This window comes from Ochlerotatus camptorhynchus, unplaced genomic scaffold (assembly GCF_037179485.1).
Source record: "Ochlerotatus camptorhynchus isolate MF236.1 unplaced genomic scaffold, CSIRO-AGI_Acam_v1.1 ptg000766l, whole genome shotgun sequence".
In the NCBI taxonomy this organism is placed as follows: domain Eukaryota; kingdom Metazoa; phylum Arthropoda; class Insecta; order Diptera; family Culicidae; genus Ochlerotatus; species Ochlerotatus camptorhynchus.
The window spans coordinates 222,743-238,000 of NW_027041233.1; the positions used below are offsets into that span (position 1 = coordinate 222,743).

Genomic DNA, 15,258 nt, shown 5'->3' on the forward strand with positions numbered 1-15,258 from the left:
TCGTTGAGTCGTGCTTCGGGAAAAGTCCTTCCATTCAGCTTCTCTGGGCACATTTCAGCAGGCATCGTTGGACCTCTGATCTTCGCCATCACGACTCGGTATGCGTCGCCCCATGGGTCGGCTTCAGCGTCTCGACACAGCTCCTTAACACAGTTTGACTTGCTCTGGTTTATCTCTCGTTTAATTTCGAAACACTCCTCTTCTTACCTCTCTGTCTTCTTCTGTTCTTGCTCTCTGAACACGTCTTCTGGCTTTGCGACAACTAGCGCGGAGAGTGCTAAGTGCCTCGTTCCACGAGTAAACTGGACGCCGGCTGTTATTTTGCTCCAGTTTCCTCGGCATGGTCTTGTCACATGCTCCCACTAACGTTTCTGTCAGCTCGTCTGCGTTTATAACCACGGGGTTCCTGCCCACACGGAGTGCCTCAACGAAAAGATCCTTGTCAATAGTCTTCGTCTTCCACTTCCGTTCACAAGTTCTCGTCCTCCGTACTGCCACGGTATTCCGTTGGTCAATGCCATATCGGATCGCCTGATGGTTGCTATGGGTATTCCTTCGCACACTCTCCAATCCATGTTTGCCACCAGCGACGGACTGCATAAAGTAACGTCGATAATGGATTCCCGGCTATATTTGCGAAAAGTGCTGCTAGTGCCTTCGTTGGTCAGCATAACTTCCAGTTTTGCCAGAGCTTCCAGCAGACTGTGCCCTTTTGCATTGAAACATCTGCTTCCCCACTCCACTGCCCAAGCATTGAAGTCTCCTCCGATGACTACCGGTCGTCGTCCGATCAGCTCTTCGGTTAGTCCATCCAGCATCTCATGGAACTTCTCCATCGTCCATCTGGGGGATGCGTAACAACTAAATATAATGATTCCGTTAATTTTGGCGATCACGAAACCTTCGTATGAGCTCGCAATCACTTCTTGAATAGGGTATCTGCCCATAACTTGTATAGCCGCCATCCCAGCTCAATCCGTCACCCAGTTACCATTTCTGGAGGGACTCGATACGGTTCCGCAATGATTGCAACGTCGCACTTTGTTTCTGTTGTCGACTGCCACAACAGTTGCTGAGCAGTGTTGTAATGATTGAGATTTGGGTTGCCTCCATTACGTGATCTCGTCCGGTTTGGTTCAATAGACAAATAATTAATTTGAAGAATCGGAAACAAAAGGCTCACAAAATATATAGAAAACAGAATAATCAGGGTTATTTGGAAAAGTATTTGAATATTTGCGACTAGCTTATTTTTGCTGTTTCTTCTGCACTTAATGAGTAAAACATCAAAACTGAAAATGAAATTAAATTATGTCCAAGAAACTTCTTCAATTACGTTAAAACTAAAATTAATTCGTGCAACTTTCCATCAAAAATTACTTTAGACGAAAAAGTAGGAAATAATTCAGAAGATATATGCACCATTTTTTCAAGAGACGTACCAACAATCAATACGAAACTAACGATTTTAAATTGGCTCACTACTTGACTAGCCTATTGGTCCCAAGCAAACGATTAACGTACCCCATTCTTGTCGAAATTCTACTACTACACAATGTTTGTTTTGATTCGCTATGAAAGTTTGACAGATAAAATGAGGGGTTAGTGGATTTTCCTATGTTTCGAGGGGTGAATCGATTAGCTTGAGACCGAAGAGAGTACCAGAGCTGAGCCAAAAAGTTGAGTACGTTATTTCGGGACCTTCTAGTCTTAGAATTTCCTCTATGGACGTACTTCAATTACTCGGATAATGATCGTGATCATAAATATTTTTAAAGCTTTCCTGACTTTAAAAATGAAATGAATTGAATGAAATGATTTTAAATACTTTGAAGGCAGTTATTATTTGAATTTAAATACTTTAAGCGGTATTGTAAGTGATTAACAAATAATTAACGATAATTCATATAATGACAAATAATTTAACTATACTGAAACATTTAAATATAAAATTTTGTCAGTAATAAAAGTATTTATTGAAATTAAGAGTGTATTTAAAGTATTTAATGCAGTAATCGCAAGATTATAAATGTTTGGTCAGCAGGCTGTGTACACGGACAGAAAATTGAACCAAAAAAAAAACTTTAGCTGTATTTAAACAAACAATTCCGGTTGAAATTATATTGCATTTTATTGTTTCGATAATACTTATTCAAATAAATTCAAAATAAGATTCCTTTTGTTTTAATAAGCCACTAATCAACTGCAACTATTGTAAAAATAACAATATTCTTTTATTAAGCCATCAATAGTTAATTTGAAATTAGCATTTATTTGTTGTGTCTGTTCCCCGGGCCATGAATGCAAAAATAACTACCAACCATTCCCTCGTTCCCGGAAAGAAATGTAAACAATAACACAAAACTGTTCTCGTTTGATTCAGCTCTTTTCCGCGTTCGACGTGATATTGTTTTTAATAGTGAATTTCGGGAAAAAAGTGCAAGATTTCCGAAAATCTTGAGACTTGAGGTAAGTAAGTATGCTGCAGTTGCTAAATATAAACAGTTTTCTTTTTTTTCCTTGATTTTTTATCGTCGATCTTGTTTTCAGTACTGAGTACCAATGCTCCCAACGCCAGGAAGGCCGCTCCCAAACCTGGACCCTACCTATCGACCCATCAACTCATGAACCGGAGAGATTTATGCCTCAGAAAGGTTTTTTTTTTAATTCAATTGTAATTCATAAAAATAATCGCAAATTATTAAATATTGAATCTGTTTATTTCTACTGCGTATATTTTCAGGCTTAATGAAATAAATATGATTGAATCAACAAGAAATCTCTTTTAAAAACAAAAATATTTTGTTGTTGACCCAGCTGCCAAATTTGACAGCTTACGTCAAAACCATGGAAGCTCTTGTAAATTCAAAAAGATTTTCTTTTTGATTTAACAATCCATGGGTTTTTAGAAACAAAGACACTGGATTGTAGAAATAATAATGATTTCTTTTTGCAGCCAAAACAAAATGAAATTCTTATTAATTTTACGTCAAATATTATAACGTTTAAAATATTTTTTTCTGCGTGTAGTATTGAAAGACTACACTGAAACAAAATCCATTGTTAAAAATACTATATTGCTGGTTTAAATTAAATACCCTCACCAATAGATTTGTGCAGAAACAATTTCATTAAATTTTACAATTATTTCTATCAAAATTACTATGCATTTTGACCAAGTATAGTAATTTTGCCAGAATCAAAGTAAATTTGTTGACATTCATAGTCAACTATACTGAATTCATAGTACATTTAACGGTAATAAGCATGGTTATATTGAGAATAAGTGTTTTCTGCAAAATAGTATTCCTATCTATGGTCCTTGTTTCAGTGTAGTGCGTGCCCCTCGGGCTCAGGACAAGATGAAATCACAGGACAGCAACGCCTGTCATCTGCGAACAACTCGAGTGAAGCCAAATTTATCTGGTGCTAATTTGACAGCTCCTCCTTTTCCTCTATTATTAAGCTTGGTACATGTCGCGCCGCGAGATAGAGTTTTCTAGATAACGTTAATTGAGCTCGTCAATTCGAAAACAACTAAATCATTTTTAATTGTCCATTGCGGGAAAGTAAGAATGGGTTTGAAGGCATTACATTTGTTGCCACCTTGCCGCATTTAATGTTACATAGTTGGAGCCTAAATGTGTTGCTGATGTTTTAGGAAGTTTCAAGAACTGGGTCCTGCAAGGGGTCGGATGAAAGTTTGTGCATTACTATACGATTCGATAATAAATAAATCGATAAATCATAAACAAAAATATCTTTAGCCAAATAAAACATAGAATAACAAATGCACAACACGGCTTTTTTAAAGGTCGTTCTACCACAACAAACCTCCTGGAATTTGTTGATTACTCATTAACTGCAATGGACTACGGAAACCAAATAGAAGCTCTTTACACTGACTTTAGTAAAGCGTTCGATAGACTTGACATTCCAATGTTGATCTTTAAATTAGAAAAAAATGGGAAATGAGATGAAATTCCTCACCTAGATTAAGTCATATTTAACGGACTGGACCGTCAGCAAATTGTAAGATTCAGCGAGTGATAGAAATTAAGAAAGTTGGAGTAGTATCTACGCTAAGGAGGAATAAAAGTGTCAGTAGAATCCGACAATAAAAGTGGTAGTTTTTAAAAGTGCTGTAGGATTTTTTACTGTATCCAGTGCGATCATTCCTTGCCACGTGGAAACCTAGTTCGGTAAGCGTGCCGGTCATTGTAGTCAGGGAGTCTCAGAATTACTCCTAACTGCTAGTACTTACACTTTGGTGCCCAACTTATAATTGCCTTAACGGCAACTGTTTTAAACATCCAACTCGGAAGATCACACATGAGATAGCTGGTTTCTAAAGCTCGATTCAATGCAAATCTGGACGCACGGTTTAATACACCGCCTGGTGTTTGGGATAAAAAACGTTTGACAGACATCGTGCGTAACATCCTTTCAAGAGAAGGATATAAGTCTTTTTGTGCCAGTAAACATCTGAATCGATCCCTGAAACAAAATTTAGTGGTCAAAAAGCGAGCACGATTACTATACGAACGAGTTTTGACGAAATTTGATGGCTGTATTTTAATGGATGACGAAACATATATCAAAATGGATTATAAACAAATCCCCGTACGAAAATTTTACCTGGAAACTGTTCGTGGGGATGTCCCTTCCAGGTATAAATTTGTTTTTGCTGATAAGATTGCTCGGAAACTAATGATTTGGCAAGGAATCTGCAGTTGTGGCCTTAAAACCAAGGTTTTCATCACATCTCACACAATGACGTCGAAGGTTTACATTAAAGAGTGTCTGAAAAAGCGGATTTTACCCTTCATTCGGCAACACAAGACCAACGTTATGTTTTGACCGGATCTAGTCAGCTGCCACTACTCTAAGGAGGTACTAGAATGGTATGCTGCAAACAATGTTAATTTCGTCGCCAAAGAGATTAATCCTCCGAATTGCCCTGAATTCAGACCGATCGAAAAATATTGGGCAATTGTCAAGCAAAAACTTCGAGGATGCGCATCGATCACAAGTAAAGTGCGACAGTTCGTTCGAAACGGTGGAATGTAATAACTTGTTATTTATCGTTTGAAAGCTGAATAAATACCCTTTTGTTTGACGTTTTGATCAACCGTGTATGTTGTTTAATTCTTGAGTTATGATCACTTGAATGCGTCCAAATTTCCTTTGAATCGGGCTTTACAGAAGTCTCTGGGGAAAAATCCAGGCCGTCACAAGTTAATTACCACAGTTGTAATTATTACTTGGCCTGACAGTGTATACAATATTTTATTTGCAGCAGGTTCTGATTGTTCATAAAATCGTAACAAATAACGATTGTTTGAAAAGCGAGTCTATTGATTTTGTTTGAACGGAGCGAAGTGTTTTATCGTTCGAGTGTGTTTCGGAGGAAGTTGTTAAAACACCAGGGAGAAAGATTGATTTATTTTCAAGCCTTTAACTAGGATTTTCAATTATTAGAATTTTCAAGTTAGTTTTTAGCATACACGATTGCTTGAATCGAAAATAGGTAGTTCTTTTTAAATTTTAATATTTATAATGTTGCAAAAATTATACGCAAACGTTGAACGACAAGGACTGTTCATTAATGAAAGTAGACACCTGTTTCTCAAAGGAAAATATATATTTTCAAACAAATTCATAAGTTTACTTTATATAAATCAAAATCAACATACATATGACCAATTTCACGTGAGTTTGAATGTTTACTTCTCATTTCTGAATAACGCTAGGGCTTTTCCCTTGATACCGCCCATTAGATTCTGCACAACTTTCTTTTAAACTTTTCGTTGTGCTGCAGACCAAATTTTCTTTAAGCAGTCAACATAGCCTGTTTCTCTTCCATCTTTCTTAAGATGCCGTTTAATTATTGCCCAGTATCTTTCAATAGGACCCAGTTCAGGGCAGTTTGGGGGATTTTGGAATTTTTCGACAAAATCGACTTTTTTGTTCTTGAGCATCTCCAACGTAGCAGAAGAATATGCCAGATCCGGTCAAAACAATGCTGGATGGGAAAAACCCGTTTTTTGTTGCATTTTTTTTCTGTAATTTTCACCATTGGGCCGTACGAATAAAAAGAGTTTACCTTACTTTCCCGTGCTTTTCTTATGGGAAAAGTAAAGTAAACGCTTTTATTCATACGACCTATTGATTGTGCCTGTTGAGAAATACGAAGAACTCTTCAAGCCACAGGAGCAAATGGCTTGCCACACCAAAACCTTTTCCACAGTTTATGCGATTTCAAAAGGCGTACTGCCAGCTCCTTTTTCTGGTCCGATGCCCCCTTTTTGCGCCCAGATTTCGGTAAATCTTAAAGAGAAGACGTTTCTCCAAACTTCTTAACAATCTTGAACACTGTAGATTTACTGCACTTCACGCTTTTTTGCCAATTGAGCTGCGAATTGATAAGCTGATCCGAGGCATCGTTCAAAATTTCTCACTTTTTTTTTATTTTTCATGTGTGTTGCCAAAATAAACAATGTTTTTACAAACTGAACGAAAAATCTCAATTTTTCGTTACGTTTTAACCCTAAACAGGTGTCCACTTTATTTAATGAACAGTCCTTATTACGCGTTGAATGCTGCCCATCTGGCCGACGATGAGTTAGACCATGAATTAGAAATCCGTGAAGTAGACATCAATGGCTATTCTCGTAGCAAACAGGAAAGAGCGTTGCGTAGTCTGTTGAAGGCTGAAAGAGAGAAAAGAAATGTTAATTACAAAGCAAACTTGATTGCATTACTGGATGAACTGAAATGGTGTGATGAAAAGCTTTTGGAAGTGAAAACAGCGTTAGAAGGTAGAAATACCCGAAAGGCACCAGATCAAAAATTTAAATCCAAACTTCTCTACATTTTATTTAGGATGCAACGACTTACGTATCATGCCAAACAAGAAGAAGATTTGAACTGTATCGCAATCATAGCAGGAGAGTGTGTACGGTTGTTGAACATTGTAGTAGCCGTACTACTCTTCCTTAATTCCCATGTAAAGAAGCATCCAATAATGGGCACATGACTAACGCTTCGCTCACCGAACTTGCCTTCTCCATATTTCGTTTCAATAAAATCATTCTAAGTTCACACCAAGAGTATGACTGACGTCTTACTAAATCCGAACTCCGATCCTGCCTCATGGCTGACCGTGACAGCCTAGTGATCGTGAAAACTTAGTATCTTTTGAACAAACCAATGTTATAGTGATCCGAGAACAAGTTCGATTGTGATCGTGAAACGGCACGTGAACATGAACTGAAAGTTGTAGCGGGTAGTCTACAAAGTGTAAAAGCGGAACAAAACTGCTGAAAAAGTTCAAGTGCAAAATGGGTTCAGACGAATCAAAACCCAAGAGCGAAGAAAAACCAATCACTCATGATCAGATCGTGAGTATTATAAATGCGAGCAATACAAAAGCTCAAGAACATTCAGGGAAGACGGCATCTTCATTAGAACTCATATCGTACGTACTACTTGCGGTAGTGATTATCAGTGCGGTGTACGTGATATACCGATTAATCTCCAAGTATGAGCGCATGAAGACTCAAACAAGTATGGACGGAGCAGCAGCTCTAAATAATGTGCGGGCTACCGTAGTGTAAACGCGGAACACATAAAGATAACGTGAAATGCCGTTAGCCAGTAGCAAAGTTTTCAAAGTGTTTCAAGTTGGACCAAAATTAACTGTGGATTTACGTTTGAAAAAAAAAAATAGAGACCTTTAATTCGTATGGAAGATTATCGATGTGTTTTAGCGAACATTAACTGCACACTCGTGGGAAGCAGAAAATGTTTTTTTTAAACGCATGAAAGATTCAAGTGTGCCTTATAAGGCAGTACCAAGCAGCAGTGTCATCATTCACCGAAGAAGTCGAAAATTCCCCCACTGGACACCTAGACGTCCAGGTTGCAGGTGCCCTGGCAGTTTATCATCACGAGATTTGCGGTTTTGGAATACCGACCCGGTTCCCGGTCGACTGAATTCAACAGATAAATCAGTTAAGTAACAACCCATTATTCATGGTAGGGAATGACAATTAAGGAGATCATTCAAGATCTAGGAAATCTGGTTAGGTTAGAGCATAATCTTAGAAAATCAATTAACAAAAATATAACTACTGACACACTACAACACAATTTAGCTCTTGCATTAAAGTTGTACACACAAATAGATAGGAACTTGATACAAAAACAAGACGAAATTCCAGACAACGATTTTTTTTCATATCTTAAACAAGCGAGAAACGCCATACAATATATTCAATCTACCGTGAAAAGCAAACAAAACAGTAAAATGACAACCAATAACGCGACATTTGACGCAAAACTTGCTGCGTCAATTTTACTACCTTTTGACGGTGTCAGCATTTATAGATGGGGTTAAATTTTTGCAAACAGTGATCAAACAAGAACAACACCCAACTCTCAAATTATTTCTGTTGACTAGGATCTCGGGGAAAGCTCGAGATACCTTGCCAAACGATAACGCTAATAGAACTATCGATGAGATGCTCGAACTTATTAAAAATTCCTGTGAGAGCAAAGTGACCACAGAGCAAGTTGTTGCGAAGCTAAAAAGCATAAAACGCGGTGCACCGAAACAACAATATTGCCAAGAAGTGGAAACGCTTTGCAATAAGTTGACAAACACATACGTGAGAGAAAACGTTCCTCACGCAACAGCGAAAAAGTTGGCTACAAAAGTAGGTATAGATACGCTGATAAATGTTGTACCCAGCGAGAATGCCAAAATTGTACTTCAAGCAGGTACATTCACATCTATCGAACAGGCAATTCAAAAATTGAATGAGTTACCTTATAGTACTGACAACACCGATATCATGAATCGCGTGTTCAGCATAAGCTATAACCACAGAAAATATCAAAATCAAAATCAGAACAGAGGTAACTGGAGAAGGGGAGGAAACAACAGCAATAATAATGTTCCATCCCGTGGTTTCCATCCACATAATCAGCGCTTTAGTGGTAATATACCGCGCAACAATAACAGAATATTTTCGAATAACGGTAACTATCGTGGTCATTCACGCCAAGGCCGACAAATGAGTAGAATTTATTTGACTGACTCCCAAACAGTCTTACCTGTGCAAAATGCATTACACAACCATTCACAGTATGTGCAAAACCAAGCCCAACCAAATTGGAATATGACTCTTCAACAGCAACAACAACAACAACAACAACCAGGAACTGCATTTTCAAATGCAGCGCTGAATCACCCTTTTTTAGGAACAGTAGGGCAGTATTCACAATCAATGTAGCTACCTCAAACTTTATTAATGTACCAATCAGTGTCTCAAACAGAGCATGTTCGTTCCTAGTAGATTCAGGAGCGGACGTTTCACTAGTAAAATCAAATGTCCTTAAACACTCGATTCCGGTGAATCCAAATAACACGTGTGTGTTACGCGGAATAACTTCCGGAGAATTGAGAAGCCAAGGAACTGTAAATTGTTTTCTTTACATACAAAATACAGCTGTAAATAGCCTATTCCACCTGATTGATGACGACTTCCCGATACCAACAGATGGTATACTGGGAAGAGATTTTTTAACAACCTATCGATGTGAAATTAATTATGATACATGGATTTTGTCCGCATATGTAAATAGTACCCGACTAGAAATTCCAATTCATAATAATCTGAACGGATCCACATGGATTCCTGCCAGATCTGAAGTAATCAGATTAATAAATAATCTTAATACAAATGAAGATGTAGTAATAAACTCATCTGAAATAGTACCAGGTGTATTTTGTGCTAATACAATTGCAAATAGTAATGCACCTTATGCTAAAATTATGAATACAACTGAATTTCCTGTACAAATAAATAATTCAGGTTTCAAATTTTCAAAGCTTAGTGATTATTATGAAACAAAAATAAATAATAATACTAATGCTGATAGGCTTAAAAATCTTCATTCTGAATTAAATTTAAATAACATACCAATATTTGCTAAACACTCCTTACAACAATTATGTAACGAGTATAACGATATATTTAGTTTAAAAGATGATTTATTAACATGTAATAATTTCTATCGGCAGAAAATAAATTTAGCAGACAAATCACCGGTTTATATTAAAAACTATCGGAATGCACAAAGTCAAATAGAAGAAATCTGTCGTCAAGTTGATAGTTGTAGCTCGATACCGAAGGTTCTATTATATCGTTTGAAATCAAACGATATAATAGAACCTTCGGTATCGAGCTACAACTCGCCGATACTACTTGTTCCCAAAAAATCGACTAGCTCTGAGAAAAAATGGAGGTTAGTCGTAGATTTTAGACAATTGAATAAAAAATTGTTGGCCGATAAATTTCCCCTGCCGAGAATCGATGATATACTCGATCAACTTGGAAGAGCAAAATATTTTTCCACCCTAGATCTCATGTCTGGTTTTCACCAGATCGAAATCGAGAAAAACTCAAGAGAACTTATAGCATTCTCTCTACAGGAACGCGGACACTTCCAATTTAAACGATTGCCGTTTGGACTAAACATAAGTCCAAATAGCTTCCAACGAATGATGTCCATCGCACTTAGTGGCTTGAGTCCTGAGTGTGCATTTTTATATATTGATGACGTCATTGTCGTAGGATGTTCAGTCGAACACCATCTGAAAAATTTAAGAAAAGTTTTTGAATGTTTTAGACAACGAAATCTAAAACTTAATCCTTCCAAGTGCAATTTCTTTAAATCAGAGGTCACATTTTTAGGGCATAAGATCACTGATAAAGGGATCTTACCCGATAATTCTAAATTCGATACAATAAAAAACTATCCGATACCACAAAACGTTGATCAAGTTAGAAGTTTTGTGGCAATGTGTAATTACTACAGGAGATTTATTCCTAACTTTGCAAATATTTGTTGCTGTTTGAATAAATTGTTAAGGAAAAATACCACTTTTACTTGGACAGAAGAATGACAATCCGCATTTGAAAAATTAAAAACCATGTTACTTTCACCTAGAATATTACAATATCCGGACTTTCAAAAGACATTCATCTTGACAACTGATGCATCAGATTTTGCATGTGGCGCAGTGTTGTCACAAATGCATGGAAACAATGATCTGCCTGTTTCTTTCGCCAGTCGCGCGTTTACAAAAGGCGAAGCAAACAAACACATCATTGAAAAAGAATTGGCCGCTATCCATTGGGCGATTATGCATTATCGACCCTATTTATTCGGCCGTAAATTTCTAGTACGTACAGACCATCGACCGTTAGTATATCTTTTTGGGATGAAGAACCCTTCTTCAAAGTTGATTCGGATGAGAATTGATCTTGAAGAATTCGACTTTGAAATTGAGTTCGTCCCAGGTAAAAGTAACGTCGTGGCTGACGCGTTATCTAGAATCATTACATCTCACGAATTAAAATCAATGAATATTCTACAAGTACAGACAAGGTCAATGCTAAGCAAGCCAAGTCTAGTCATAAATAACAACCAAAGCAGACTACCGGAGCATGATCAACTCCATGTGTACGAAGCAATCAACAACGAACAAATATATAAACTAAAAAAAAAAAAATAGAATTTTCACCAATTCAAAACAAAAATCAACCAATAATGGCATTAAATATTCTAGAAAAGAATTATAAAACGAGACTAACTCTAGCGTTAGGCCTCACAATCAATATAAATGAATTGCCAAAAATATTTCAAATAATTGAGAAGGGTACCCTGCAATATATGAAGTCAAAGAAAATTGAAAATAAGTGTGTTGCTATTTCGACTAGCGATGCCATATTTGATTGCATAAGTATAAATGATTTCAAAACAATAGGAAATCAGGTATTAAAAAACATAACTATTATTATTTACCACACACCAAGAATAATAAAAGATTCTAACGAAATTCAAGCTATATTACGACATTACCATAATACACCAATAGGAGGTCATGTTGGAATTAACCGCTTGTACAAAAAACTCAAAAACATATATATCTGGCCAAACATGAAATATATTGTTACAAAATTTGTCAAATTATGCGAACAATGCAAAACGAACAAACATTTTTCAGCCGTACAAGATAAAATGGTGAAAACATCAACTCCACTTAAAGTATTTGATGTTGTAGCAATAGATACAATTGGACCATTTACGCTGAGTAATAGAGGAAACAGATACGCAGTAACCATACAGTGCGATCTGAGTAAATATATTATTGCGATTCCCATTCCTGATAAATCAGCAAATACAATAGCCAGAGCAGTGGTAGAGGGATGCATTTTAACACATGGACCAATGAAAGCTATAAGAACTGATCAAGGAACAGAGTATAAAGGTATCTTTGATTCAGTTTGTAAGTTGCTCAATGTTGATCACACGCTTGCAACCGCTTATCACCCACAAACTCTAGAAGCATTGGAAAGGAATCACAGATGTTTGAACGAATATCTGCGAAGCTTTGTCAATGACTTGAAAAATAATTGGGATGAATGGTTACCATATTACTGTTTTAGCTATAATACTACCCCGAATAGTGACCACAACTATACACCTTTTGAAATAGTCTTTGGCAAACCAGTAAACAATTTTGATCAGATAAATTTAAGCCAAATCGATCCGGTATACAATCATGATCTTTATGTAAATAAACTTTGATATAATTTGCAAATTCTACATAATCAGATATTTAGGAAAATTGAAAATGTCAAATATTCAAGAATAAACAAAGCTAATAAAACAATAACAGGCACATCAATAAATATAGGAGATAAAGTGTATTTGAAGTTAGAAGGAAGGAAAAAATTAGATATTGTTCAAGATGGACCGTGTATCGTAATAGAGTTAGATAGTTCAAATGCCACCATCAAACACGAAATAACTACAAATGTTCTAAAAGTTCACAAAACAAAATTAATCAAGCATAACAATTGTTAACATCCTCAAAACGTGAAGTGACGAAGCGAGCGAGACACATTTTCAAATAATTCTGAATGGTTACACCATTCTTTCTTTAGAGGGGAGGTGTAGTAGCCGTACTACTCTTCCTTAATTCCCATGTAAAGTAGCATCCAATAATGGGCACATGACTAACATGTGTCAAAACCCAACAATATAGATTCATACTTCCTTGTGTGTGTCCTAGATTTTATGACACACTTTATGTATTCAAAACTGCGACCTCACAGTCAGCAGCTAAACCTTTTCCGTTTTCCGTTTTCCGTATTTTGAGACCTTCGTAATTGTTACCACATGAGCATCAACAATAAACTCTATTTTACAAACATTGTCACCAACGCTTCACTTCGCTCACCGAACTTGCCTTCAACATATTTCGTTTCAATAAAATCATTCTAAGTTCACACCAAGAGTATGACTGACGTCTTACTAAATCCGAACTCCGATCCTGCCTCAACATGTATTTTCAATAACATCGCCACTTCCAGAAGTAAGAGAAGTAGAAATTGGTATCATGAATGAAAGCTTACGACAGACACGCATAGAAACAAATGAGGTAAACGTTAACGATAGTGTAGTGGTCGATCCAATAGTCGGTTAGATACGATGGATCACCTCTTTACGCGAAAAGCGAGAGCATGGTTTATGGAAGTCAATGGAAATAACGAGCTAGAAACAAGGGAGAATTTAACACAGTGCCAGTGGGAGGATTGCAGAACAGCGATGTTAGCTGCCAGCGCGACTCCATATCTAAAATGAGGGAATTCGGTAAAAGGTTTGATTTCAAATTACAAACCAGGTGACAAGCAAAGTTGCTGCCACTCACTTGCTATAAAACGGAATTATGAAATCGTTGTTCCCAAAAGTGGTACAAGTGCACTTTAAAGGATCGTGAAAGCTTACATTTCCATTAAGCGTGGAGTTTGCTTTAACTGTCACGAGGAGGGACACAGGTCAAAGGATTGTCGAGAAGAAAACCCAGCAAGAGGACAACAGTTAGATTACTCGAAGGTGGAAGATCGTTTAGAAAAGATCAAACAGTTAAATTTAAAACTGGTCAAATGGGATCTCATGGTGTACTCGACTACAATTACAAACAGCAATAGGTTACTTGAATAGTTTTTTTTGTCATGTAATTCACAGAAAGACTGTATGCATATTTATTAAACTCATGGGGTATTTTATATACCTATTAACCATCTATTTTTAGGTACTTACGTGATAATCTAAAACTGGTAGACCCTAATCGTATTTGCGCCTACGGTATACTATTATTATTGTGTCGCAATTTATTTCCAATATATCTTATGTGATTCTGTTTTATTTTTTTAGGATGGGGATACGGCGGATATATCGTTTCTATGATGATAGCGAGCGACTCAGATAATGTCTTGAAATGTGGAGCTGCTGTGAATCCCATAGTATCTTTCAAGTACTATGGTAATATTTATTAACTTATTTTCTCCCGTGGGGATGAATGCTAATCAATATGTATATTTTCAGACTCTTTTTTCACAGAGCGGTATGTTATACAACCAGCAGATAGTGGCCGATCTTTACTTGATTCTGATCTATCGATAAAGGCAGGAAATTTTGCGAATAAAAAGTACCTTTTGATTCATGGAACAGCAGATACGCAAGTTCACGAGCAGCACGCCGCATTACTGACGAAATCATTGATCGAAGCGGGCGTCATGTTTAGACATCAGGTCTGTATCTAATCGTTAATATATGTGAATATGAATACAACGGCATTCACACTATAGCTTATATTACGTAATATGGGATGGATATTGGAATACAGATTAACACTAAATTGTTATTCATTATTTCCAGTTTTTCAAATTTTTCAACAAGTCAAAAATTCTTTCATTATATAGGGGAAATAGCTCTAATGTTGGCCTATGGATCTAAGATTGGGCCCATCGCTAAAAATCTGCTATTTATCAATTTTATCTAGATGAACGCGTCATTAGGACGGTACTAATGAATATTTTTGGTCGCTGTTGAAAATTTAGTCGATTGCTGAATTTATTTATGGACCCAAATTAGGGGCATTTAGGCCGACATTACATCCATTTCTCCTAGCTGTTAAAAATATATTCTCGAACGGCGCCAGTGGTGTAGTGGTAAGCGTGATAACCTCTCACTCCAGCAGGCCTGGGTTCAATCCCAGTCGGCGCCGCCGGGATGTTCTGAGGCATAACATCTCTGATCACGCCTTCCTTCGGATGGGAAGTAAAGCCGTTGGTCCCCGGTTCATGAGTTGATGGGTCGATAGGTAGGGTCCAGGTG

The 15,258-nt window shown here is 36.9% G+C and overlaps 1 protein-coding gene across 1 annotated transcript in view; it reads left to right on the top strand.

Moving 5' to 3' along the window:
• The window catches only part of LOC135714932 (inactive dipeptidyl peptidase 10), a 190,286-nt gene extending 175,602 nt beyond the window's left edge, over nt 1-14,684 (top strand). Inside the window, exons 10-12 of the mRNA XM_065238327.1 lie at nt 14,174-14,226; nt 14,296-14,403; nt 14,467-14,684. Coding sequence (XP_065094399.1) covers nt 14,174-14,226; nt 14,296-14,403; nt 14,467-14,684 — 379 coding nt within the window. The remainder of the gene's footprint in view (nt 1-14,173; nt 14,227-14,295; nt 14,404-14,466) is intronic.
• Nucleotides 14,685-15,258: the final 574 nt, after the last annotated feature.